Source organism: Caretta caretta, chromosome 17 (genome assembly GCF_965140235.1).
Source record: "Caretta caretta isolate rCarCar2 chromosome 17, rCarCar1.hap1, whole genome shotgun sequence".
In the NCBI taxonomy this organism is placed as follows: Eukaryota; Metazoa; Chordata; order Testudines; family Cheloniidae; genus Caretta; species Caretta caretta.
In genome coordinates, this window is record NC_134222.1 from 11,488,011 (window position 1) to 11,514,184 (window position 26,174).

A 26,174-nucleotide genomic window follows, 5' to 3' on the forward strand; every position below is an offset into this window, starting at 1 on the left:
ATTCTGAATTGGGTGTGTGTGTGTAAGAGCCAGACTGTGATGACTTTGCTCACCTTGAGTAAGATTTTACTCTGTGAATGGTCCCACTGACATCAGCAAGACTACTGGCCAAGTAAGATATTAATTAAGGTAAATAAGGATAGCAGAATCTAGCCCTGGAAGCTCTGTGGAGTGAAGTGATCTACGGAATACGGTCCACAAAGCAGATACAGGGTATGCTTCTGCCCCCTTTCCCACTCTTTTGCCTGTAACCTGGCCCAAAGGGTCAGTGGTAGAGCAGGTCCAAACGTTTCCAGTGGAACAGTGTTCTGATCGGATAATGCTGGTTTGACAGAATCAAAACACAGGAATGTGTCGACTGTATCTAAACTTTCCATGGAAACCAGGCAGGCTGGCAGGCCAGCCTCCTTAGTTTCTCATCAGCCTGCAACTCAGCCCACGAGGTGGTGGATAGCTGCAATGCCAGAGTCCCCAGACTCCCCAGCAGCCAACCTGATGGAGTTTCTGTATTCCTAGCCTCCGTTGGCCACCCAGCAGCTCAGCTGGTGGGTTGCCTGAGCTCCAAAGGTAGGTCTCCCCTGCACACTAAGCCGGGGTCTGTGAGACCTGAGCCTATGGACTCTGTGTTGCCAAGCCTGCGCTTGGAGCATCCACACCATATTGTAAACTTGGGTTTAAAATTGCTGGATCTGGGTCTTGCAGCCAATAGTGCTCCGTGCACACCTTCTGACTCGGGCGTGTCACTTGCACTGTAGCCACACTGCAAAATGACTGGGCTTGGACCTGAGTCACAGCAGGACTTGATCCTCCTCCCTCGCAAGATCCCAGGACCTGGGTCTTCAGTGCTCGCTGACCCAAGTAAGACTGATTTGTGTGTGAACGGAAGGGGGATTTGGGGTCAAAGCTGAGTCAGAGCCTGGGCTTAATGCGTAGTGTAGACATACCCCAAGGCTCTCTAGGTTGCCCGGCTCCCAAGCAGCACAGCTGGCTGCCAGGGCACCAGTGTGCCAGCCTGGACTCTTTTTAAAAAAGTCCATTTTGGTTCATACCACTGAAAATTTCACATTTCCAACATTTCGTTCTGATTCAGAATTTAAAAGAATTATGCAAATGTGAATTTGTCCACTGGGTGGAAGTCAGTCTTTATCAAGAGAAATCTTTTCACCAACATGGTCAAACCAAGGTATCTAAACTTAGATGCTTAAAACTCAAAGGAAAATAATAAACTAGTTACTGATTAATTGCAAGACTGATCCATCCACCATTGATAAAGGCAGCAGGAAAGTTGGTCTGTTCCTTCTTTCGGTAAAAAAATACATTACTGGAATCCACTTCTTTTCAATGTTGACTTTGCTTTCTGATGGTCAGCTGGGGATCACTTCAGTGGCATATTTATCAGCATTTATAAGTAGTCAGTGCCAGTGAAATTCACTTCTTTGCAGAGGTCTATGCATCCCTTAAGGCCTCAGAATAGGGCTAGTGTGATTTAAGGGATACAAAGGCCATCTGCTGGCCCTCTGCACTTAGATGAATATTATATAGTTTAAGTAATATCATATGCCCCTTATGCTGGAGGAATTCTTATCTGTGAAGTTAGAACCATATCCTGGCCTTTTTGTGCCATTCAGAAAGGAGAGGCTCTGTCCTGCAGTGTAGCTGCAATCCACGAAGCGATCATGGCTCCTGTCTTTGGGAGGGGGGGGGAGTGTTTGGTGCAAATGGAGGCACTAGCATGATGCTCTGGCTATGCAGAGAACAGAATGTAGAGCCTAAGCTGGGATGCTGGATGGCATGGGCCACGGCTCTGAAGCGGCACTGAACAGTTTCTCTTGGGTGCTTGACTGGCTGGTTCTTGCTCACATGCTTAGGGTCTAATTGATCGCCACTTCACTAGATCACTTCATTCTACAGAGCTTCCAGGGCTATATTCTGCTGTCCTTATTTACCTTGATTAGTATCTTACTTGCCCAGTAGTCTTGCAGACTTCAATGTTCAAAGAGTAAGGTATTACTCAAGGTGTGCAAGGGGATCAGGGAAGAATCTGAGGGGTCACAAAGGAATTCCCCCCCCCCGGTCATATTGGCAGCGATCTTGGGGGAAGTTTGCCTTCCTCTGCAGTAGGGGTATGAGTCACTTGCCAGGATTTTCCGGGTATCTCTCACTTAATCATTTCCCTGTCAAATACTGACGCAGCTCAGTCCCTTCTATTCTCTGCCTGCGGTACCTAATACTTTAGTGTTCTGCGGGCTGCAATGTTCTGGTCTCATTTTAGTTGCTGGGATTAGTGTGCGGGGTGGTGCTGGTGGCCTGCGATATGCAGGAGATCATGATCTAGTGGTCCCTTCTGGCCTTAAACTCTGGGACTCTAAATTACAAGCTGGGTCTCAGAATTCATTCATTCAGAATTCAAAAGCATGAGCACAAACAAGTGAGGCTCTCTGTGGTTTGGAATCACCACTCTTTTTCCCACTCACTTTGTTTGGGGGAAGGCTTTTGGAACAATAGGGGAGTGTGACTGCCTTTTGCACAGATCTTATATAAAAACAGAGTACATATCAGGCTGGGGGGGGGGCAGGAGGGCGCTTGAGAGGGCTTCCACCCATCCGTTGTGTTCCTTTGCAAGACCTCCTGGGATCAGGTATTTCAACAACAGCCATCTTGACTGAGTCAGGGCCCTCCAGAGCAAAAAGCAGCAGTCTCTACAGCTTTAAAGCTCTATACGTCGAGCTTGGCTCTGTTACCAGTGTGCAGCTACAGCTAAACACAATAGAGCCCATCATTTCCCTAGGGGCAGAATTTGGCCATCTATTTATAGATTTCTCCCTTGCAAATCAGGAAGACTAAGACAGAGCAATGCAATATGTTTAAAATATTATCTGTTGGCTGTGTACAGAGCCCGCTGCTCTCTGGTCCCTTGAGAATGTAGGTGGAGGCTGCTGGAGCTCTGGTCCAGATCAGATCCGATAGGATTCTCCATATGTTCATAAAACGTTTGTTTCATGAATCAAGTATTAATGTGGGAAGCAATGAGTCTTTCAGGAGCGTCGTGGGCAGCAGGGAATCTTCTATGCTTTTCTTTTTCTTTTTTTTTTTTAGTGCTGGGCTCTTTGTAACAGTCTGATCCTAGGGAGAGTTCTTTCTCCCCCTGCTTGTTATTTGGCTTGCACGTTTCTTGAGGAGCCCCACGGATAGGACAAGGCCTTCCTGCAATGTAGCTGGTATTATAGCTTCTGTTAAAGTTACAGGTTTCAGAGTAGCAGCCGTGTTAGTCTGTATCTGCAAAAAGAAAAGGAGTACTTGTGGCAGCCGTGCTACAAGTACTCCTTTTCTTTTTGTTAAAGTTACAGTTCATCTTGAAGGGTATCACTGGTCAGAGGAACAAAGAACTATGGCAGAGGACCACACAGCTCAGAGTGCGGGTTGCTGTAATGCTTTCTAGAGATGTCCAGAAATGTAAGTCACCCTGTTACCCTCTGCCTCAGCATAAAAAGGATCAGCTGGTGCTAGACTGTGTGGCAGCTCCCTACCAGCCCAGCAAACTCTGTAGGACTCCACCTGTCCTAACTTCAGTTTTCAGGTTAACCCTTGGTGTACTTCAGCTCCCAAATGCTGCAGAAGCATTTCCCTGCAGCATCCAGCCCCTCACTGGTTACTCACATAAATGATCAAGTCCACTGCCTCCAAGGAGACAGAATATACACACCAGCTTGCTGGCTCAGCTAAGGATGCACATCTCACTTGAATGTAACGGCACTGAGATGAATTTATCATATGAGAAGAATATGTTTAGTAACAGATTTAAGTGATAATAGAAAGAGATAATAAAACAAAGGTACAGTCACACTTCCTCATGACTAAAACTTAACTCAACAGGCTACAATCCTTGACTCAGACAAGTTTTTTCCTACAGCAACCTTTCCATGTCACCACCCCATAGGGCTGGGTATCCACCATTCATACAGTGCAAAGAGCAGTGGCCTTTTTGTTCCCTCAGTAATGGATAACAAAAGGGTTCTTTCCTCTTCTTATTATTATACTGTGTACCTTTGAGATATATTCTTTTGACGCATATCTCCATATAAAGTTCTTCTCCCTTGCTGTTAGTGCTAGTAAGAACATAAGAACATGTGACACCGATTTTTAAAAAAGGCTCCAGAGGCGATCCTGGCAATTACAAGCCGGTAAGCCTAACTTCGGTACCAAGCAGATTGGTTCAAACTATAGTAAAGAACAGAATGATCAGATACATAGATTAACATGATTTGTTGGGGAAGAGTCAGCACAGCTTTTGTAAAGGGAAATCCTGCCTCAACAATCTGTTGGAATATTTTGAGCGTGTCAAACACGTGGGCAAGGGCAGTCCGGGTGATAGAATGTACTTGGACTTTAAGAAAGCCTTTGACAAGTCTCTCACCAAAGGCTCTTACACAAGGTAAGCTGTCATGAGAAGAGGGAAGGTCCTCTCGTGGAACAGTAACGGGTTAAATGATAGGAAACAAACGATAGGGAGGGCAAAGGCAGAACAGGAGCCACATCACAATCTCTATGCCACCAGAAGATCCCTTGTCTTGAGGTGATCCTCCCATGGTCGGCTTTGTTGACGTGAGACCCATAATCCATCAATGATGTAGGGGAAGGTAGTCGTACCACAATCCAGAATTGAGGCCAAAGTCTTTCCACCAGAAATGATCCAATGGCCTAATTCAGGCCTTCTCTATTCATGCCCACAGGTTTTATCCTACATATACTGGGGTAAGGTCTGACAGCACTACTATTTATAGGGAACTGTACAGTGTAATTGAGCAAAAGTCAGACCGCAAGCACAAGAAACCTTTATTTTGGGGTCTGAAGCAGAGCTGCAATTCACAGAATAGCCCAATCACCCCTTCCAGCATTTGCGAGGCAATTATCAACCAGAGTCACCCTTCCCCAGACAGGGGTATTGGAGTGGAAGGAATTTATACCTCAGCCGGTGTGAATCATTACTGATCTAGACCTACTAAGGATCAGGACTATAATGTATTACACCTCTGATTCAAGGAAACATTTGGAGCCAGATCTCAGAGCAGATCCTGGTTGCTATTCACCAGCTGAAGATCTGGCCCCTAACAGATTTGAATAGAGTGGAGAAAAAGAGCAAGTGAGAGAGTTTCAGTTTTGACCGACTAATTCCCCTTCAGTGCCACCTTCCAGCTATGATGTCACCAAAGGTCGGGGACTTGTTGCGGGGTGGAAGATAGTGCAGGACTGGGGAACTGTTCTTGGTTAGGGGTTCTGTTTGGGGCCATGCAAAAAGAGCTAGAATATCAAAGAGGCCTGATGGAGATAGAGGAGAGGATTGGTGGGGCATGGAAGAGAAGGATGGGATGGGGATGGGGGAGCTTCTGGTTGGTTCAGATGGTGGAAAGGAGGAGGATAGGAATAAGGAAAAGGGAAGAGTGAGAAGAGACACATCAAAATGTGTGGCACAAATCAGATAAGTTTCAGATCAGCATGTGAACATTCTGATCGTCCTCATCTAAACTAGTAAGACTTAATAGGTTTGCCCAGTTCTAGCCTTATAACATACAGGCATGTAGGATGGCTGTTCTTTATAATCAGCTGGTCTGATGCACATTGGCATGTTCTCGTAGTGGGACAGCTCTGGGGGCAACCACCATGTCATCTCGTTTGTACAGTGCTTAGCACAATGAGGCCTCTGCCTGCTCTTCTAATATACCTAGTAAATTATTATACCACTGCAGTAGATGGAGAAATAGTTCATCTTGAGCTAGTACTTTGAATTGGATTGGTGTGGGTGGGGGAGGGAAATCAGAAAGGAATTTCAGCAGTTCCTGTCTTTACCTCTGTCATTCTCTAATCTCTGTCTTTCTTTCTCTGATGTTCTCCCTATATCTTTGCCACCTCCCTCCTACCTCCCACCCCTTCCACCCCACATTTATCGATGTATGATTCTCAGCAGTGCCATGCTATACGAGACTGAAAGCGGACAATGTGACAGGGATGGTGTGTTCAGATCACATGATAAGATCATCATCCACTGAGCACTGGTATCCTATCTAACCAAGCAGAGCACATCAAAAGCATGGCACAGAAATGCAGCTTCCTTACTGGAATAAAATAAATTACTTCTAGGAAACTTTAGTCCCAACTCCTCTCAGATAGCAAAACTGTTGGGGGTGGGGTAAATTGTCAAAGCTATGGGGCAGGGTTACATGGCCCAAATTATGATGAATTGCTTGGAAAATATTCACTTTTGTCTTGGGACAAATGGGGTGCTTATGAAATTGAAGTGAAGATGTGACATGGATGAGGGAAGATGCATGTATATGTATAGAGAGATCTAGCAAGGGATATGGACTCGATTTGTCTTTAAATGCAGCAAAGAGAACACAGGTTGCTGTTGGAGAATTAAAGACCCATGCTGGACCTGCACCTCTTCTCTTGCTGGTGTAGATAAGCAGTAACGTCACTGAACTCTAATATTAGACCCTGCACAAATGTGCACGAGATCAAAGTCTACCATAAGGATACATTCATCTGTGCAGGAGCCAGACTGTCTCAGGGGCTGATTCAAGGCTGTGGAAAGAACTCCCTCAGAAACTGAGGACCATCACAAATCTACCCACCTTCCCCCCCCCCCAAGTGCAAAGTGTATTTCTTCAACCCATTTTCTCTCGTATAAACACAGAAGTGTGGACATTTAAAAATAAACACTAAAGCTCCACCGCACATGCAGTTCTCCTGGGGCGAGGATGAGAGAGAGAATGAACCACACGACAGATCTTGCTCATGTCACTTAGTGTTCTAATGGGACGGGCTCATCTACGCCAGTGTTCTGAAAACCTGCATAGGATCAGACCCTTTGCCTCCTGTAATCTGATCACGTTAGTGTGTATCCTGCTCCTGCCTGTTTTACTCCTTGTTTCCTTATTCCTGTTGACTATATCTTGGACTCCACTTTTTTTTTGGCACACTGAGCTCATTTTGTTCCCCCCTGAAATAAAAACAAAGAAACAAAAAGATACTTTTTGCCTGAGGATTTCATAGATGGCCAGTACCCTTTGAACATGCCATTTTCCCATTCATTTCTCCCAGTCGTTGGGCATCCAAATCCTGGAAGTCACTTTGAAAATCTCAGCATTAAAAAATAATCATTCAGTTCTGCGAACAAAATGGTAACCATGGCAAGGTCAGCATTTGGCACTAGATACTGCAGAGTGGTATCTGGGCTAGCATAATGTTTTCTCATATTTAAAATAGGGAGATGGCTCAGTGGTACATGATGCTTTTAAATGGTGATCACTAGATGTGTATCATCAAGCTATTGAGATGCCAACACAACAGTTTAGCTTATCAAAAGAAGATCAAGAGGTGACTTGATTATGGTGTAAAGCTACCATGGAGAAATAAGCTCCTGGTGAGATAATACTGGGTACTAAATGGCTCTTTAATCTAATGGAGAAAGACATATCAAGAACAAAAGGCTGGAAGTTAAAGCCAGACAAATTCACATTGGAAATAAGGAACACATTTTAAACAGTTAGAGTGATTATCGCCTGAAGTGATAGATTCAAATCAAGACTGAATGCTTATGGAAGAGATGCTTTAGTCAGACAAGTTATTGGGCTCAATACAGGGTAACTGGGTGAAATTCTTTGGCCTGTGCTATACAGGAGGTCAGATTAGATGGTTGAATGTTCCCTTCTGGCCTTAAAAATCTATGATTTTATGCACAAAAGATTTTATGAGAGTGAAATGATACCGGCAGTGTGGCTTCTTCAGATCCCTACTGGGAAACAAACACATCACCTTAAAAATCGCATCTCAGTGATTACATCTCTGATTTCTTCCTCCCACTGAGAAATGTAAAATTTTAGAGTCCAGATTCTATTTGCATATACTCCTTTGTCACTGAGGAGCAATTCCATGGAAATCTGTGGATTTACTCTGAATTCACACTGGTGTAACTGGTTTCAGAGTAGCAGCCATGTTAGTCTGTATTCACAAAAAGAAAAGGAGGACTTGTGGCACCTTAGAGACTAACAAATTTATTTGAGCATAAGTTTTCGTGAGCTACAGCTCACTTCATCAGATGCATTCACTGTAAAATTGAAATCTAGGCTATGTTGCGAGACAGTCATATGCATGTAATCTCTTCAAGGCCCCAAACTACATCTCCTATTAGTTCAGTCCAATATTAACTATATTTGCCCATTTACCATGATTTTTGTTTTTGCTTTTTTGGTAGATGCACTATTGCCTAGTTGATAGAGCACTGGACAAGGACTCAGCAGACCCGAGTTCTATTCGCAGGTCTGTCACTGGCTTGCTGAGTGAGCTTGGGCAAGTTGCTTCACTTTTCTGTGCCTCAGTTTTCCCATCAGTAAAATGGGAAGAATGATATTTGCCTCCTTTGTAAAGTGCTTTGAGATCTAGGGTTAAAAGTGATGTAAAAAGTAGGTACTGTTGTTATGTGACTGGGTTAGTAAAATATCATTACTTTCTGTATCATCATCATTCACCTTCTCAAAGACTAGAAAAGCCAATTGCATGACTAGGCTAGTATATTTCCAGGCCAGGGACATTTGTCCCTATATGGTAAGTGGGATGGAACACTACACTCTAAGTACTAGCAAGACTCAGGGCCAGATTCTGATCTCAGTTACTCAGCTCTAAATCTGGGGTAACTTTACTGACCGCTTTAGTTACTGAGCATTTACACTGGTGCAATGGAGATCAGAATCTGGTCCTCAGGACTTCAGCAAAGAGCATGCATTCTCCCTGAATGACTTGTAAAAGCTGAGTTTAGATTTTGAAGGCTGCAGTGAGCTCATCTGATCTGAAACGAATGCAAGTGCATGGGAAGGGGGGACGTCTTCATAACTGAACAGATGTGCAGAAAGGCGGGTCCCTAAAGGAGCTTCTGAACTCATTTAAATTCCATTTCTTTTCTGGTGCAGATCATGGGAAGCTTTGTAGATTTTTATCAGGGCTTTTAAGCCTTTCAGGGGAAAAATGTCTTCAAAAGAAAACTGGGGCTTGCAAACAATAGGAATGCCCTCCACCAGCAGAATTTAATTTAAATTCTTCTCTGCAGCCCTACTTTCAATAGTTAGTATAGGGCTAAAGGGATGTGCTCCTTTCAGTGTAGCAGGACTTGCAATACATTTTCCTAGTGTCTCTCTATTTCTCTTATTTCTAAAGTACTCTGAAAAACCATATATATGGAGAATTTTCTTTAAAGATTCAAAATGAATATTGTCCTTTGTGATAGTGACAGGCTACTATGGATGCTGTTTTCTCAAGAGAAACCTATTTCATGTCCCTGCAGGGAGGAATGTTATCTATCGAGGATGTTTTAAAGCTCCAGAAAATTTAACAGTCACCTTTCCAGCCTCTTTGATACAGCCCAATTTGACGGTGGAGATGTGCTCTGAATTTTGCTCCAAGAAAGTAAGAACAGTTCTCATTTCACTTTTCTTTGTGTGTGTGTGTGTGTGTGTGTGTGTGTGTGAGAGAGAGAGAGAGAGAGAGAGAGTGTGTGTGTGAGAGAGAGAGAGAGAGAGAGAAAGTGTGTGTGTGTGTGTGTGTGAGAGAGAGAGAGAAAGTGTGTGTGTGAGAGAGAGAGAGAGTGTGAGTGTGAGTGTGAGTTAATTTATGAAGTAAATAGAGACGCTTAGTGCCTTTGGAGCTGTGGATTCAAAAATTAGTTTCCAAAGGACAGATTTCTTCAAAGGAAGCTCACAGTGGCATACCCAGTCTAATTATTATTGCTTATGTGGGGGGGAGGGGGGGAAGGAGAAATCAGAATTCTGCCACTAAAGATGATGTTCACGGAAACCAATCCTAAGTGACCATCCAATGGGCCAGCAGAAAGTCAATATTGTATGTCACATTACTAACAAGTACAGACCCGAAATTGATGCTAAATAGGACAAATTCTTCCCTTAGAGATTCAAGTTCAGCACCTTGTGTGTTCATTGTGCATATTGAATGGAAGAATTACATCCAGTTGTACCTCCCTCTACACTGCTTTGTACCTTGTGGGCCTGATTCTGATCTCAGTTATACTACTGTCAGTCACCCGTCACACTGCAGAACTCACTGGAATTACAGCAGTATAACAAAAAAGAAAAGGAGTACTTGTGACACCTTAGAGACTAACAAGTACTCCTTTTCTTTTTGCGAATACAGACTAACACGGCTGCTACTCTGAAACCTAGCAGTATAACAGTAGTGTATGGGTGATCAGTATCAAGCCTTGAGGGCCAGATCCTCCACTGCTATAAATTTATACCAGCTGAGGATTTCGGCTTCTGTGTTGCCATCTACACACCTTTAAATAAACAACAACAACAACAACTAGTAGTATGAATGGGGGAGAAATATTATCTGGTAGCATTTTACACCAACTGTGCACAGGTGTAAGGGAGTGGGTCCAAAGTGTCCAAAATAATTTGGACGACAATCTGATCATCATTGCTTTGACCTTATTTCCCTTTCGCACCAGCTTTACCGAGAGGTACCTCCGCTAGCTACAGTGGTGTTACTTAAAGTTTACCTGAATGGGAGGAGTTTAAGTTCCACTTTGAGTCTGGGAATGATTCTCCACTCTTTTGTGTCTTGTGTGACCATTTTTACAGTTGTCCAAGGTGACTACAAAGGATCTGATCCTCATTTACACTTGGGGCTTTAAAGTGGATGTAGATTATGTTTATCCCCACTTAAAGGCCCCTTTGTACTGCCACAGTGGTGTAAAGAAGCCAGAGTAATTGATAAAGTGACTATGAGCCTGATTCTCATTTACACTAAAGACACTTTGCATAGCTCTGGCAGCATAAAAGGAAGTGCAGTGCATTTACATTCACTGTAAAACCCCTTTACATGGCCAGAGTGGTGTGGAGCAGCCTTAGTTTAAATGAGAATTAGGTTCTACTACTGTTGTAACTGAGGCCTAGTCTACACTCAGTTTTGTTTGAGTATAACAGGTTGGGGTGTCAGTTTTTTTACTGAAATAACTATATTGGTACAACCTCAAGTGTGGATTCAGTTATACCAGCACAAAGGTTCCTTATACCAGTAGCTCATTCTCCTTTTCATATGAGTCTAAAGCTATACTGATAGAAGCACCTTTATACTGATATAATTGTGTCCACACTGCAATTAGGAGGGGTGAATGCAGCATGTGTAGACACGCCAGCTTTGATCTAGGTAGCTTGTTACAACTGCAGTGAAACCACACAGATGTTATCAATTTTTTTTTTCAGTGTCCCAATTTTTTGGTCAAAGTATAGTTAAGGTCCAGACTCCATAGAAAACAAAGCAACAATAATGATAAGTAAATAAGATTTTGTGGTCCATTCAAAAGCATCTGGCGGTCCAGATTTGGCCCCCAGTCTGCCTATTGACTACTCCTGCATGGCAGCATGGGCTGTACAGGCGGGGCCAGGATCCTGACTGGGTATGCACTTGAGGGACTATCCTATCCTGCCACAGCTTCACTGCTATTATTACCAAAGGTACCTAGATCAAAGCTAGCTCAGGTCTGCCTATACAGGTTGCAGTCACACATCAATTGCAATGTAAACATACCCTAAGGGGATTGTACTGCCCCTATAATGGCATAGTTAAAGTGATTCCACTTGTGTGTTTAAATAAACCCTGAGTGGAGAATTCTGACTTGGTAACATCTTACACCCACTTTATACTGGTGCAAATGACCACACAGTGGCTAATAAAAGTTCTGATACTTATTTATTGGCCTGTAGACTGACAAAGGGCATAAGAACATAAGAATGGCCCTACTGTGTTAGACCAAGGGTACATGTAGCTCAGTGCCAAGTGCCCCAGAGGGAATGAACAGAACAGATAATCATCAAGTGATCCATCCCCTGTCACTCATTCCCAGCTTCTGGCAAACAGAGGCTTGGGACACCATCCCTGTCCATCCTGCCTAATAGCCATTGATGGACCTATCCTCCATGAACCTATCTAGTTCTTTTTTTAACCCTGTTACGGTCTTCACCTTGGCATACATCCTCAATCGGCTCGGTTTACATCTGCATAACTCACTCCATTGACTTGAGTAAAGATGAACTGGTGTAATGGAGTGGAGCATTTGGACCAGGCACTTTCTATTGAAAGGAGGTCCTCCCCCCACACCCCAAAGTTGGGTTGTATCTTTGTGCAGAGGAAGATTCATTTTGTGATCAGATTTAGCCTAAAGCCACCCTCAGATGACATGGAGTAAACCAAACATTCAATTAATTTGTCTTCTAGTAACACAAAGTGATTAAAACTATTAAGGCATGAAAAACAAATCTTCATAATCACTAGGTAGAGTAATTTTAGCAGCTTTTATCCCATGATGGGGAGTGGGAAGTCTTTTTCCAGTCAACATATCCTTTATGCCACCTCCTCAGTTCAATGTGTTTCGAGAAAATGCCACTGAAGCGTTGTTCTGTGTTAATGAATTACCATAGTACGTGTGCGCGCATATGTAATACTGATATAAGGAGTATGTGGGAATAAGGGGTAGAGCAGAGCACTGAATTGAAGGACTCCTGGGTTCTGTTCCCAGCTTTGCTCTTTTTTACACAGGGACACGCAGGGAAATCAATCTGAACTACCTAAAAGTGTGAATTTTAAATGAATTCATTAAACCACATTGAATCTCTGTGTGGACACTCTTATTCTGAATTAAAGTGGCCTTAATTCAGTTTAGAAGTGAATTAAACTAAACCTAATTAAGACAACTTTAATTTGGAATAAAAATGTCCACACAGGTTTAATGGGGTTTACCTAATCCACTTATGAGGTGTAATTATTGCTTGTCAATTTCTGAGATGATTGTAGGGAAAACCCTGGAGAAGAAAAGTTATCATCATAAAATGCACTCAAACACTGATGCCTACATTTTCACAAATGACTGATGATTTTGGATGCTTCTGTTTTTGGGACACCTTAAAGGGGATTGGTTTTCAGAAAAGCTAATTCATGAGTACTTAGTTAAGATAAAGTCCTTAGGGACCAGATCCAGCTCTCACTGAAGAATATGGGAGGCTTTCTGTTGACTTCACTGGGAATTGGAACTTGTCTTAACTCAGTAAGATAATAGAAACTGGGCCAGGTTTTCATCTGTGTAAATCATCATAGCTCCATTAGCTTTATTTGTATTCCATGAGAACCCATTCAGTATCACAGCCCCATTGTGTTATATGTTTGTATTGCGCATAAGAATTTTTCCCTGCCCAAAGACCTTGCAATGTAAAATAAGCAGAGATTTTTATTTCAGGGGGACAGCTAATTTCAAGGTATTTTCCTTTTTACTCTTAGAACAGGCCAGTTGATAGAAAGTTGCTAAATGATGTTTGACTTTGTTGCAAAATGAACAGGCTTATTTTCAAACAAATCTCAAATCAGCAGCTGCACTTGAGGGATTACATTTTTCAATGATGGGCACTGTCTGTCTTTGCACATTTTTGTGCCTCTCTGTGCATTTTGGGTAGTTGCAACTGTGTCCCCCTGTCTCAAGGAAAGCTGCATCAAAGATTTAGCTGTGATCAGAGTTGAACTAATTATATATGCTTTTGATCTCTCAGTAATTCATTAATTGAATGGGTTTATAATAAAAAAGAGTTTGAGAGGCTAGGGTTAGGATGCATTTATGTAAGTGGTGAAGAAAATGCTGTAAGGAAGGCAAACAAGAATAATTAGAGCTGTTTGCAGCCTTATATTATGTCTTTGTGTTAACTAGAAAACCAATTTTAAAGTGCCTGGGCATTGATATTAATGGGACTCTGGTGCAAGTAGGCGACTCATATGAGCAGTGAAGGCTTGCAGGCCCTGATCCTGCAAATGTTTACACAAGTAGGAACTTAACATAAGCTGCTAGATTCTGCCATTTTGGGGCATGTCAGGTAGTAACTTACTCTACACAGGTGAAATCCTCGCTCTACTGAATTCAATGGCAAAACTCCCAGTGATATCAGTGAAGCCAGGATTTCACCCCATGAGCCCAAGTTTCAGTAGAATTGTGGGTGCAGTAAGGCTGGACCCAGCAGAGTGCTTAAGCGCATGCCTAACTTTAAGCATGTGGGTAGAATCATAGAATATCAGGGTTGGAAGGGACCCCAGAAGGTCATCTAGTCCAACCCCCTGCTCAAAGCAGGACCAATTCCCAGTTAAATCATCCCAGCCAGGGCTTTGTCAAGCCTGACCTTAAAAACCTCTAAGGAAGGAGATTCTACCACCTCCCTAGGTAATGCATTCCAGTGTTTCACCACCCTCTTAGTGAAAAAGTTTTTCCTAATATCCAATCTAAACCTCCCCCACTGCAACTTGAGACCATTACTCCTCGTTCTGTCATCTGCTACCATTGAGAACAGTCTAGAGCCATCCTCTTTGGAACCCCCTTTCAGGTAGTTGAAAGCAGCTATCAAATCCCCCCTCATTCTTCTCTTCTGCAGGCTAAACAATCCCAGCTCCCTCAGCCTCTCCTCATAACTCATGTGTTCCAGTCCCCTAATCATTTTTGTTGCCCTTCGCTGGACTCTCTCCAATTTATCCACATCCTTCTTGAAGTGTGGGGCCCAAAACTGGACACAGTACTCCAGATGAGGCCTCACCAATGTCGAATAGAGGGGAACGATCACGTCCCTCGATCTGCTCGCTATGCCCCTACTTATACAAGCCCACTGTCTTCAGTGGATCTACACTGCCATAGCACTGGAGTAAAGCAGCAGAGAATTGGGCCCTTTGAACTTCAGTGGGACAGTTCACATGTTTAAGTTTAGGCACGTGCTTAAATCCTTTGCCAGATCAGGGGCTGTGTCACTATGAAGGGGAGACTGACAGAATGGGGATGGATTGTAGTTGTTGATTAAACAGTAAAGGGAAGTCATGGCTGAATACATTATTTTGCAATCATTCCACTTTCTGCATAAGATATGCACAAAATCTGAATAATCAGGAGGCTGAACATAAAGAGTTGCAGCCCTTTGCACTCATGCTTGGACTCCTGGTGTGTTTCCCAGAACGGTTGCTGGGCTCTCAACGAGTACAGTACATTTGCTGAAAATTGTTCACTGATGAAGCCAGCTCCCTGTTTTTTTCCCTTCCCCGACACATGTTGAAGCCAAAAAGGAAGATTATATATTAATTTTTATGGAAATAAGCTCTTAGAAATTCCCTCCAGGATTGAAAATTGCTCTGCATTTTCAGAATCAAGTCATGTTGCTGAAACCTTAATGTTGTAAATAAAGTAACATTATTATCTGAAATTCTCCAGTCATTTTGAAAATGTACAGAGATTTGACAGTTTAATATACGTGATGAAACAAAACAGTTCAAGCAGTTGAAGGGGAGATCTTCCTTTGATTTAAAAATTGCCAACATATTAAAGTCAATGGCATTGAAGGAATGGGGAAGGAACTCTTATTATCTTGGGTTCTCTTTGGGGCTGGCAAATGTGCCAGAAACTTTAGTGAAAAATGCAATGTGTATGCTGAGATTGGCGACCAAGCCATGTTTTCAGGCTAAGCAAGGCAGCTCACATTTAATGTTGTTGGGGGAGCGATTTCTGAAATGTGGTAATTGATTGGCTTGACAGTTTTTTTCCATTTGTTTACAGGCCTCATTGGGGCTGACACGCCAGCTCACAGTATGAAGTAGGGGTGAGAGAGTAAAACCCTGTTTGTGGTTTTCTTAGGAAGAACCTTCACAGAGAGCCAAATTCTACACCCAAAATGGGCATTTGTGTTAACTTCAAAACTGATGTTAGAATGCATGAGCATCTGTATTCCAGCCAGTGGGAAAGCACTGGTTACGCCATCCTCACACATAGTGATGCAATCACAGAGTGGGGCTATCAGGAGTGAGAATGCATTAACTCAGCAGCTGCATTGGAAGATATCCTCATGATAATAAAAAGATGAGGGGCATGCCCATCCTTTCCCCCAAGGGTAGCACCTATGCTCACACAGCACAGACTATTCCTGTTAGGAGCACAAATAATAGGCACGGAGGCTTATACGTTGGTGCTGTATCTGGGTCAAGTTGAGTATGTGCATAAAGAGAGATCATTACTCAGTGAACCCCTGGCACTGCTCCAGATAGCTCCTTTGCTTGGAAGTCTTTAGAAAGATTTCTCCCTGAGGATCTAGGGTTTCAACACACAACCCCCCCCCCCCCCCCCCCCGCTTCATCCCCCTTACTGGATACAAATTCTCTGATGCATGTTTACGCACAGCATACTGGTAGAATTTGGCCCATTGACTAGACACAACTAGTGGAGGTACCAGGTACATTTAGCCACAGGATGTAGGATTCGTTCCAAGTTCTACCGCTTGTTTGCTGAGGCCAAAGCTCCACTGACAGCAGAGAACCCTGGGAAAGTCACTGAGATACAGATATAGAAAGAGCAACAAGAAATAGCTCCTGAAGTCAGTGGAGTCTGACCCGCATGATGCTTATGTAAGCAAGAGGAGAACTGGGCTTTTCGTGTCTTGCACTAGTTTGAAACACTGAGCCTAGTTCACCACCACACTGTACCTTACACACCAAACCAGAGTGGCAGCATTTCAAACTTGCTTTGTTGTTGGTGGAAACAACTGCAAAGGGGACAGAGGATGGTGAATCAGGACCATTTGCTTAGCTTTGCTTACACTTTTGCAAGCTTTCCATAGGTGCCATCTTGCTAAGAAAATGATGACATTTTATTCTAAACCAAATTAGGAGAGGAAATTTATGATTTTACCTATGCTGAAAAGCTGCAGCTCTGTTTGCAAACAGAAATGGGACCATTATGCCCTTGGACTGAATCTGCAAATACTTTTTCACAATCTCATCTCTCACTCAGTAAGCAAATGTTGGTAGTTTGGGTACAAATAGGGCACACATTGTATTTGACTCCTTATCAGAGGCTAAGCACTGGGGAAGAGCAAGAGATAAGCCACTCAGCAGTTTTGTCTCGTGCTTCCATAGATGAGAATCAAGATGATTTTTTAAAGTCATTTGCTAAAAGTGTAAAGATAGTGGCAGCTGAGCAAGCCATTCAAATAGATTCAGTGGAATTCAACCCTCTGTATGCTTGAGCAACCCTTTGAACTTCTAATAAATGCTTGGTCGTCTACATTTAGCTTCCCTGCTGCGTGCACGTGCAAATACACCCACACTTCATGCAAACATTTATTGGGACCCTGCCTTTAAAAGTTCTACAATGTCACTCTTCTATGGTAAAAAGGGGAAAACTCAGATTCAGCCATTTTGATTCTATATGTGCGTGTTCAGCAATGCACTTCAGCACATACTTCACTTTAACCACATAAGTGATCACATCCTTATTAAGAAGAGAATTTAAGCATGTGTTTAACTTTAAGCTCCAGCTTTAATGCCATTGACTTCAACATGTGTTTAGATGCATATGATACACATATAGTGAGTCTAATGCACCGGCTTTATACCAGTGTAAATTCATTGAGGTCAGCGTTTTACTCCTGATTTACATCAGTGCCAAACGAGAATCTGGCCCACCGGATTTTTCATCTCTTCCAGAATCCTTTGGATAGTATTTACTTTGGGAAAGAGGAGCTGGCTTCTTCTTCAGATCTGAAAATCTAGCACTAGTCCTGGTCCTACTGCCCTTGCTCCTTGACCTCACCATTACATGATGCAGTAAGAAGCCATACGGCTTTCCCTTTCTGCTCTGCCTGCTGGCTAAGCTTTGTAGCATTTCACCTATTTCACCATTCCCCGAGAGGGACTGCTGTGCTGACAATTCAATGCATTGCCATTAGAATTGGTTTAAAAATTCCAGTTTTTAGCTGGAAAGTTCCATAGGGAAAAATGCTCTCATTTTCATTGACATTTCCTACAAATTCTTTCCAGGTTTTTGGTGAAACACTGAAGCCAAAAACTGAACATGTTTTGGAAAACTGTTTTTGGTTTAAATGTTCCATATTTTTGGGGGCAAGGGGAATCTAAAGTTTTGGGTTTCAGTTTTTTTAATTTAAAAACTGGAAAATGGCATAAAAAACGCAATTTTCCCATGAAAATGTTGGCTTTTCACTTAAAAGCCATTTTTCTTCAAAATTATGTTTTCATGGGGAAAAAAAATCAGCCAGCTGTAATTGCCCCTTTCCCCCCCTGATGAAAATGTGGCTTTTGACAAAGGGAACAAAATCAGCCTTTACAGTCACATGACTCAGCACACCTGGCCTATTTAAATCCATTTGTTCAAAAGGCTGTGAGCGCCTTTTCAGGAACAGAAGCACTTTGCAGAGGGACTTTATGATAGGAGGTTCTTCTTAACATTGCAGATGTTAAAGAACAACACATCAGTTTAATTCTTAGGCAAGCATTGGCATAACTCCTCATTCCAGGAACTAAAGGATTTCCATCCTTGTAACAGTGAGAGATATTCACAGCTATAATCCAACAGGCTGTATTAGCATCCATATGGCAGGTGTTAACCCTTGTGCCCAGAAGCAACCTTGAGACAGGTTTCCAGAAGAGTTCCGCTCCTTTTTAGATACCTAAATAAGGGCCATATTTTCAAAAGTGCTAAGCACACAAAAGAGTGGCACTTATTATTTAGTTTCCTGAGCTTGTGTTTATTTATAAACACTATGCAGTCTCTCCTCCCCCTGCCTCCCATTTTCATATCTAAAATTAAATAAATATGCAAAACCAGAAAATTGCCAATTCCCATGTGCAACCTTGCAACAATACAAAGCTTTGTCCTTGCATAGTGCCTGTGATCTGAAGATCTCAAATTGTATTGCACTTGCTAATTAATATAGCCTCATAGTCCCCAATAAGGCAAGTATTGGACCCATTTTACAGACAGGAACACAGTAGATGTTCATGTATTGATAGATTGTAAGGCTAGAAGAGACCATTATGAACATCTAATCTGACCTCCTGTATAAAGCAGACCATAGAATTTCATGCATGTTGTGTTACCTACAGACAGTGTCACCAGTGATGGAGTCAGGATTAGAACCCCTCGGTCTCCACCCTCAAACATTGTGCACCAATTCCTGCACTGCAGTCCCTCTCTATAAAAATTCCTAGCATTTCTGTCCCAAATGTGCATGCCAATAGAAAAGTTTTTAAGGGGAAAAAATATCCAGTTTCAAGACCGAGGAGTTATTTTATAAACAAGAGCCCAAAAGAATATTTTTAAAAGGATGAAAAATGGGGATGTTGTTTAAATGGGGAGAACGTTCATAAACGTATGGGTTTTTCAAGCTCTCCCAATCCTTCTGCTCCATTCACACTTCCAAAACTAAATCACGTTGTTATAACCCTTCCCAACTGTGTACTTAAAGCATGTAAAATATACATCCCTGTGTTCCACTAGCTCTGTGCAGTAATCTGCCTTGTTTTCGTAACCCCAGTGAAGTCTATGGGCCTGATTTAACATTGAATCCAACCCAGGATGTGCTGTCATATGGAAGGGAAAAGACATCAGGGATTTTTAACAGATCTCAGGGTCAGATTTTTAGGGGCTCAGCACCCACAACTGGGATTAGGTTTTCAAGCGAGCTCAGCTCCCATGTAAGCATATAAATAAATGGCCAGATTCTCAAAGAGCTGAACTCTTGAAAATTTTGCCCATAAATATCACCCCCAGTGCTCTGGGGCGCTGAGAACTTTCGAAAATGTGACCCTTATTTTGGTTCCTAAATAGGAGCTGAGCTCTTCTGAAAATCTGCCCTCAATTGAAGGTGCACTTAAAAAAAAAATCTAGTCTGAGCTTCTTTAAAATCTGGTTCCTAGTATCTGGATGTGTTGTTTAATTTTATATATCCCCAGTCACACTTTGATAGCAGCATGGTAGGTATTGACCCACATGGTCTATGTAGTGTCATATTTTCAAAAATTCCCAAGTGACCTAGGAGTCACAGCCCCATTTTTCAAAATGATTTAGGGGTGCCTGCAGAGTTTAGGTGCCCACAGGGTTAGACAGCAGTTGAGCAGGAGTTTGGCGAATGCCTGTAGTGCCTAAATGTTAGACGTAGTCCCTCTTGTGAATCCCACCTTAGGTGCTTAGGTTTCCAACATTAAAGTCTAGGTGCCTAAATTTCAGCAGCTGGCCATGCGCAGTCACCTGCGTCCTGACACTACCAAGCAGCTCAATGCCTAACTCACATCTAAGCCCTGGGATTCACAAACAAGACATTCCCCTGCCCATCTTGCCTTCGGCACCCCGATCCAGTAGATATACTTTAAGAGAGCCATAAAGTAAAATTGTAGTATGAAGTATTTATTTCAAGGGCTGGTCTACACTGAAAAGGTACACTGGCCTAGCTACATCTCTCAGGGGTCTGTAAAATCCACACCCCTGAAAGACATGGCTAAGCTGACCTAAGCCCCAATGTAGACAGTGCTAGATCAATGGAAGAACTCTTCCGTCAATCTAGCTACTGTCTGTCAGGGAGGTGGATTATGGACAGCAATGGGAGAACCCCTCCCTTCACCATAGTGTCTACACTCAAGTGCTACAGCAGTGCAGCTGTGCCACGGTAGTGTTTTAAGTGTAGATGTAGCCCAAGACACAAGGGAAGTGTGTGTCAAAGGTGCCCATCCTGCCTCTTTAACAATGACTGCATATAACTGTGAATATGGTACCATAGATCTCCCACTGGCTCTGGAAACCCTGATTCCATGTGTGCTGTTACTTCAGTCTCTTTGTCTACAATGGTGTAAACATTTCTTCCTACTATATTTTTAACAGAGTTTGGTGTAAAACTGATTGCCTTTGTTTTTAAATGACTGTTTTCTGCTCATGATTCATCAGCTTGGGAGATTCCCTCTGAAAGCTATACAAAATAAACACTGTTTGGGCACTCAGACATGTGAATGAGTCAGACTAGGAGATATTCAGTTCTTCATGGTCTTCCATCGTTTTTGTAAATGTATTTAGCATTTAATTCATCTAAATCCCTGCTTTCCCCCTTGATCCCTTTCCTGAAAATAGAATTCTTGAAGTCCAAGGACAGTTTTCTTCTCCGCGGGCTCTATCCTGGCAATTGACCTCAATGGTTATTCAATTTTGTACTTAGTCTGGGCTAGATCCTCAGCTGCTGAAAACCAGAATAATGGTGCTGATGTTGATGTGGCTATGTTGATTTACACCAGCTGAGGAGCTGGCCTTTGGAGTCTTTAAATGGTGGATGAATATCTTTCTAAAAAGTTATGCTCTAGTTCAGCAACAAATTATTGGGATTAGTAATGTTGACTTTTATAGTAAAGAACATCATCATCCTCCACTGTAGGAATTACCAGATAGAATTCTATGGCCTGTGTTCCACAGAAAGTTAGAGTGGACGACTATAGAGGTTTCTTCTGTCCTTAAATTCCATAAATTAGTAGTAGAGATGGAATGTGTTTTGAATCTCCAAGTTCTCAGCAAAACCATCAGAAAAAGATTCAAAAACTTGTCCTGAGAAATGGACAACAGGTCTAATAGTGACATAGGTATGAGATTTTTAGTGAAAACAAATATCGCTTTGATCCTGACCATTTACCCTTTGAAGATATAGTTTTTGCTTTTATATTAGGAGTGTCCTTTTAGGATTGTTGATGCCATGGCATTTGCGTTCTGATCTGTTTTCTTTCTTGGATAGGAATTTCCCTTGGCAATCATCGGACGGCCAGAATGCTACTGTGGCTATCCCACAATGCATTTCACTCTTCACGACAGCGTGGACAGGTTGTTCTGCAGCAGACTGCAGAACGTCAGTAGTATGGCTGAGGTGCCAAGAGAAGAGAATTACTATCATGTCTATCAGACTCCAGTACAAGGTAAATGCTGCAACTCAGCAAGAGCCCCCGGAAGTCAATGAAGCTATGCCTGTTTACACCAGGTGAACATCTAGCCATAGAGGTGTTAGCGCTAATATCCAGGCCACATGCTGATTTGAATCATTGCAGCCTGCCTATACCTAAATTCCCTATGCAGTTTTAGTTGTATATGGTAGTCTTTCACTTCCTTTTTACCAAACTGATGTGTGATTTTGTCAGGCACTATTGAAAAATGGATCGTTTTCGAGCCCAGATATGGCAGCATTTCAGTGGTAAAGTGGTTCCAAACTGCTGTAGGATTCTTTGCTGTGTATGTGTATATAAACATATGTGTTAAGTAGCCTTAACATATATGTTTTATATACACACTATCCATATGTGTAATATAGAAATTAACACAACATTAACACTGTTTTATGTGATGTTTACAAGAGTAAAATAGCCATGCAAGCAAAACAACATGTTTTGGAAATCCCCGGCCTTAAAATTCCTGGATATTTTCATGGGCTTTTGATTTTTCAAACAAATTTAACGAAACAAATTAGAACTTTTCCTTCACCCTAAACTAAAACTACACCGATTTCGTGTTGAACTTCAATAAACCTCCTTTCAAAGGAGAATTTCAAGGATTTTTACAATGAATGAAGCCTTACAAAGCCCCTGTGGGTGTAAGTAATTATCTTACAGGTAGGGAAATTAAGGCACAGAGCTTAGCCTGCACTTAAACACTATGACTAAGGCCAGAAGGGACCACCGGATCATCCAATGTGACATCCTGTATCTCACCGACCAGCAACACCACCCATCACCTACACACTGAACTCAGCCACCGCCACCCCCCCCCTTGCCCAGAGCCAAACAATAGCTATGTGACAGTCCAAAATAGAACCTAGACTTCTAGTTCTGTGCTTTAACCACAAACCATGCTCTCTCTGGCTCATACATATTGCAATTATAGCTGCATTAAAACCAATGCTACCAGCATTTCTAATTTACTTGAGACATCTTCCTCTAAATGCTCATAAGCATCTAGAAGTAGGTTGGTAACATTGACAATAAGGCTTCAATCCAGCAAATCACTTAAAGTTAACTGGATACTTAAGCGCATGAGTAGTTTCACTGATCTCCGTAGTACTATTCATAGGCATGATGCTGAGCATATCTCTAAGAGCCCTGCTGGATAGAGGCCTAAACTTCTGCTCATAGCCCATTTTCACCAACACGTATCAAACGAAGTAGAGTAGGTAAGGCCCACTTCTGAGCATTTATTGGTTCACACCCCTATTGGACTGCAGCCCTCTGAACTGATTTGAAAATCCAGAGATTTAATTGCGCACATTTCAAGATATTTGGAAGTTCTAGTTATTTTGAATCCAGCAGTTCAGGCTAGGAATTTTCTCATTGACTTCAGCCAGAGCAGGATCAGGGTTCCAAATATGAACGCTGAATACTTCAGAACATGCTTTCATTTTAGAAATCACCCTAGGGAGGGATATTGGGGCACCCTCCATGCTGGATCATGTGCAGGCATTCGTCCACAGCAACTTTTAAATGGATGGCACTGCCTGCGATGGGATAAGGAGCAATGTGCAGCATTTCTTCTTTCTATTCATTAGAGATGACCATACATAGCCCCTTCATGGGTTATGCTCATTCCCTGTTCTGAGGTTAGGCAGGCATTAATAAGTATACGGATATAATGCCAAGCTCTCATGTCGCACTTTTCACCAGTAGCTCTCAAAGTCCTTTACAGAGGAGGCCAGCATCTTTATCCCTGCTTTACAGATGAGGAAATGGGCATGGAGAGGCAAAGTGACTTTCCCAAGGTGGAGACAGGAAGAGAACCCCGACCTCCCGAAGTCACTGTGGTGTGGCATCCACGAAGGCACACGGCCACATATCCGTAGACAATGCCACTAAAGTTGTGTAATGATTGTGAAACCTTTCAGTTCCACAATGTAAGATGTCCAAACAGATTCTAAAATATAACGAGAGAAAATAGTTCATCGGCCACCACTCTCTGTTTTAAAGTTGAATCCATTTCATGTGAACATATACATAGTCAGGGTTTGATCCTTTCTTCTGAGTGAGAAACGCTCACCCTAGACAGCTGACCTTACCTTCCACAGCATCCCTTGTTCTGTGGATTGAATTTTGAGGCTGCCAGGGGCCCTGTTTGCAGCAGATCTGACAGAACATGCTTGTGAGACAGGTTACACCCAGCCTTTTTGAAGTGCCAGGAAGCCTAATTTCTTTTGATTTCCATTTCAGCACAAGCCTCTCAGGAAGGATGTGAACTGAAGTCTGAAGCTTAATCCCTGCCCTTCCTCCCCCCCCCCCCCACCACATTGATTATGGCCAATTGACTAATTTTCAAATGCAACAGGAACATTCTTTACATACATGTTTACAGGTAGAATATGGGTTTTAAGAGACTGCCTTGAGTTAGGAATGGTGCATCACTTCCCTGCCCTATAAAGAGCCCTATACAGACAAAGACACAATCTTGCCTAGTGTTGTTCCATAGTGGGTGAGCAATCTGCCTCCATCCCACCTTTATCATTTGCATTAATTTATGGCTATTTTCTTTGCAAAGCACTCAGATGTTCCCCTGGGAGATAGCAAAAGGTATGGGACATACAGTTACATATGTAAGGCCAGATCTTCAGCTGGTATAAATTGGGATAGTTCCATTTTCGTATGGAGCTACACTGAGCTACACCAGCTGAGGCTCTGGCCCATATACTGCAGATAGGCAAGTATGCACTGATGCTGCATGACACATGACTGTTGGAGGATTAAGTGCCAAGGATGCATCATTCTGTAATGCTGAACCTGCTTCTGTAAATGGAAAGAGCTACATCTTCTACCTGTGGTGCTATATTTTTTAGTGATGCTTCTTTGCAAGCAGTGGTCCCGATTCCCTCCCCTCCCTCAAAATGTACCTACATCTTTTCTCTCTGTACATTATTCTGTAAACAGACACCATAGTCAGCAACTGTCACCAAGATGACATTTACACAGGTACAAAAAGAATGACTGTGGCTGTCCTGAATGGCAATTATATTTTTAAAACACAGCACATGCAATCTGTCTTGACTGCAATATTTTAGCACTGCTTTTGCGACCATGAAAGGCCTTCAAAGCATGGAATATTGCTTTGCTTTTGAAAATCCCAGGCTAAGAGGTTGAATTGAACTCTAACTTATAGGAAACCCCTCCTATTACAATGAGACACTTGATTCACACATCTAATGGCACATTCAGGCGGGCAGTGAACAGCCAGCCTGCCAGGCAAATAGCAGTTAAAAGCCCCTGGATGCATGTTTTTGTTATTAGAACCTGTAGGTAGGTACAATAATTTCCTGCAGTTCTAATAATAAAGCATTGCTTAACATGACGTCAGTCTCTTGAAAGCCTCCTGTAAAGATAAATTCTTTGGCCTGTTCAGGCTGAATTAATTTTGAGAAGTATCTGAATCACAATTGGACTCAAACTGATATCCTATGGTATACATAGAAAAAATGAAAGCAATAAACCTTGTAATCAGTAGCTGTCAGTAAAATAAATAAGAAGGCACCATGCTTACAATGAAATATCTTCTGTACTTACAGACACCCGATGCACAGATAGGATATTCCTCACTACCAAATCCAAAGTATTTGTTGCTTTGTCTAGTTTTCCTGGGGCCGGGAATACCTGGGCTCGTCATTTAATAGAACACGCCACTGGATACTACACTGGAAGCTATTACTTTGATGGAACCCTGTACAACAAAGGTATTGTTGTCGGAGACACGTGAAAACCTGAAATCAGCTTTAAACATGCACGTTTACTTGTCTCGACATTTGTTTATAATATTGATAGATGTATTTATTATAAAAACCTGTGTTAAAAATTAAACACGTTTGGAATTTGAGAGCACCAGCCTTTCATATATATTGTACAGTGTACAGAGACTGGTTGAATAGTATACATAAACCGATTCACATACATTTTCAAGAGTAAAAACTTGCTCTGATTTGTGGGGTCACATTGGGTAAACTATGCAAACTTGAGCATCTATTATCATCATCCCTGTGTGTGTGTGTCTCTCTCTCTCTCTCTCACTCACACACACACACACACACACACACACACACACACACTGTCTCTCTCTCTCTTTCTCCCCTTGCCCCATTGTCAGAACAGGCCCATAAAAAAATTTTCAGCAACAAATGAGCTGCATTCTTGGGCTAAGATTTTCAAAGGCACGTAAAGAAGTTGGGCCACAATTTTCCAAACTGACTAGTGGCTGTGGGCCCAGCAAAAGACAAATTAAAGGGCCCTAAATTTTTTAAAGTGCTGAGCAGCTGTCTTCT

The 26,174-nt window shown here is 42.4% G+C and overlaps 1 protein-coding gene across 1 annotated transcript in view; it reads left to right on the plus strand.

Moving 5' to 3' along the window:
• Window positions 1-26,174, plus strand: part of WSCD1 (WSC domain containing 1) — a 58,963-nt gene that overhangs the window by 27,070 nt on the left and 5,719 nt on the right. Inside the window, exons 5-7 of the mRNA XM_048824119.2 lie at window positions 9,335-9,456; window positions 21,636-21,813; window positions 25,428-25,592. Coding sequence (XP_048680076.1) covers window positions 9,335-9,456; window positions 21,636-21,813; window positions 25,428-25,592 — 465 coding nt within the window. The remainder of the gene's footprint in view (window positions 1-9,334; window positions 9,457-21,635; window positions 21,814-25,427; window positions 25,593-26,174) is intronic.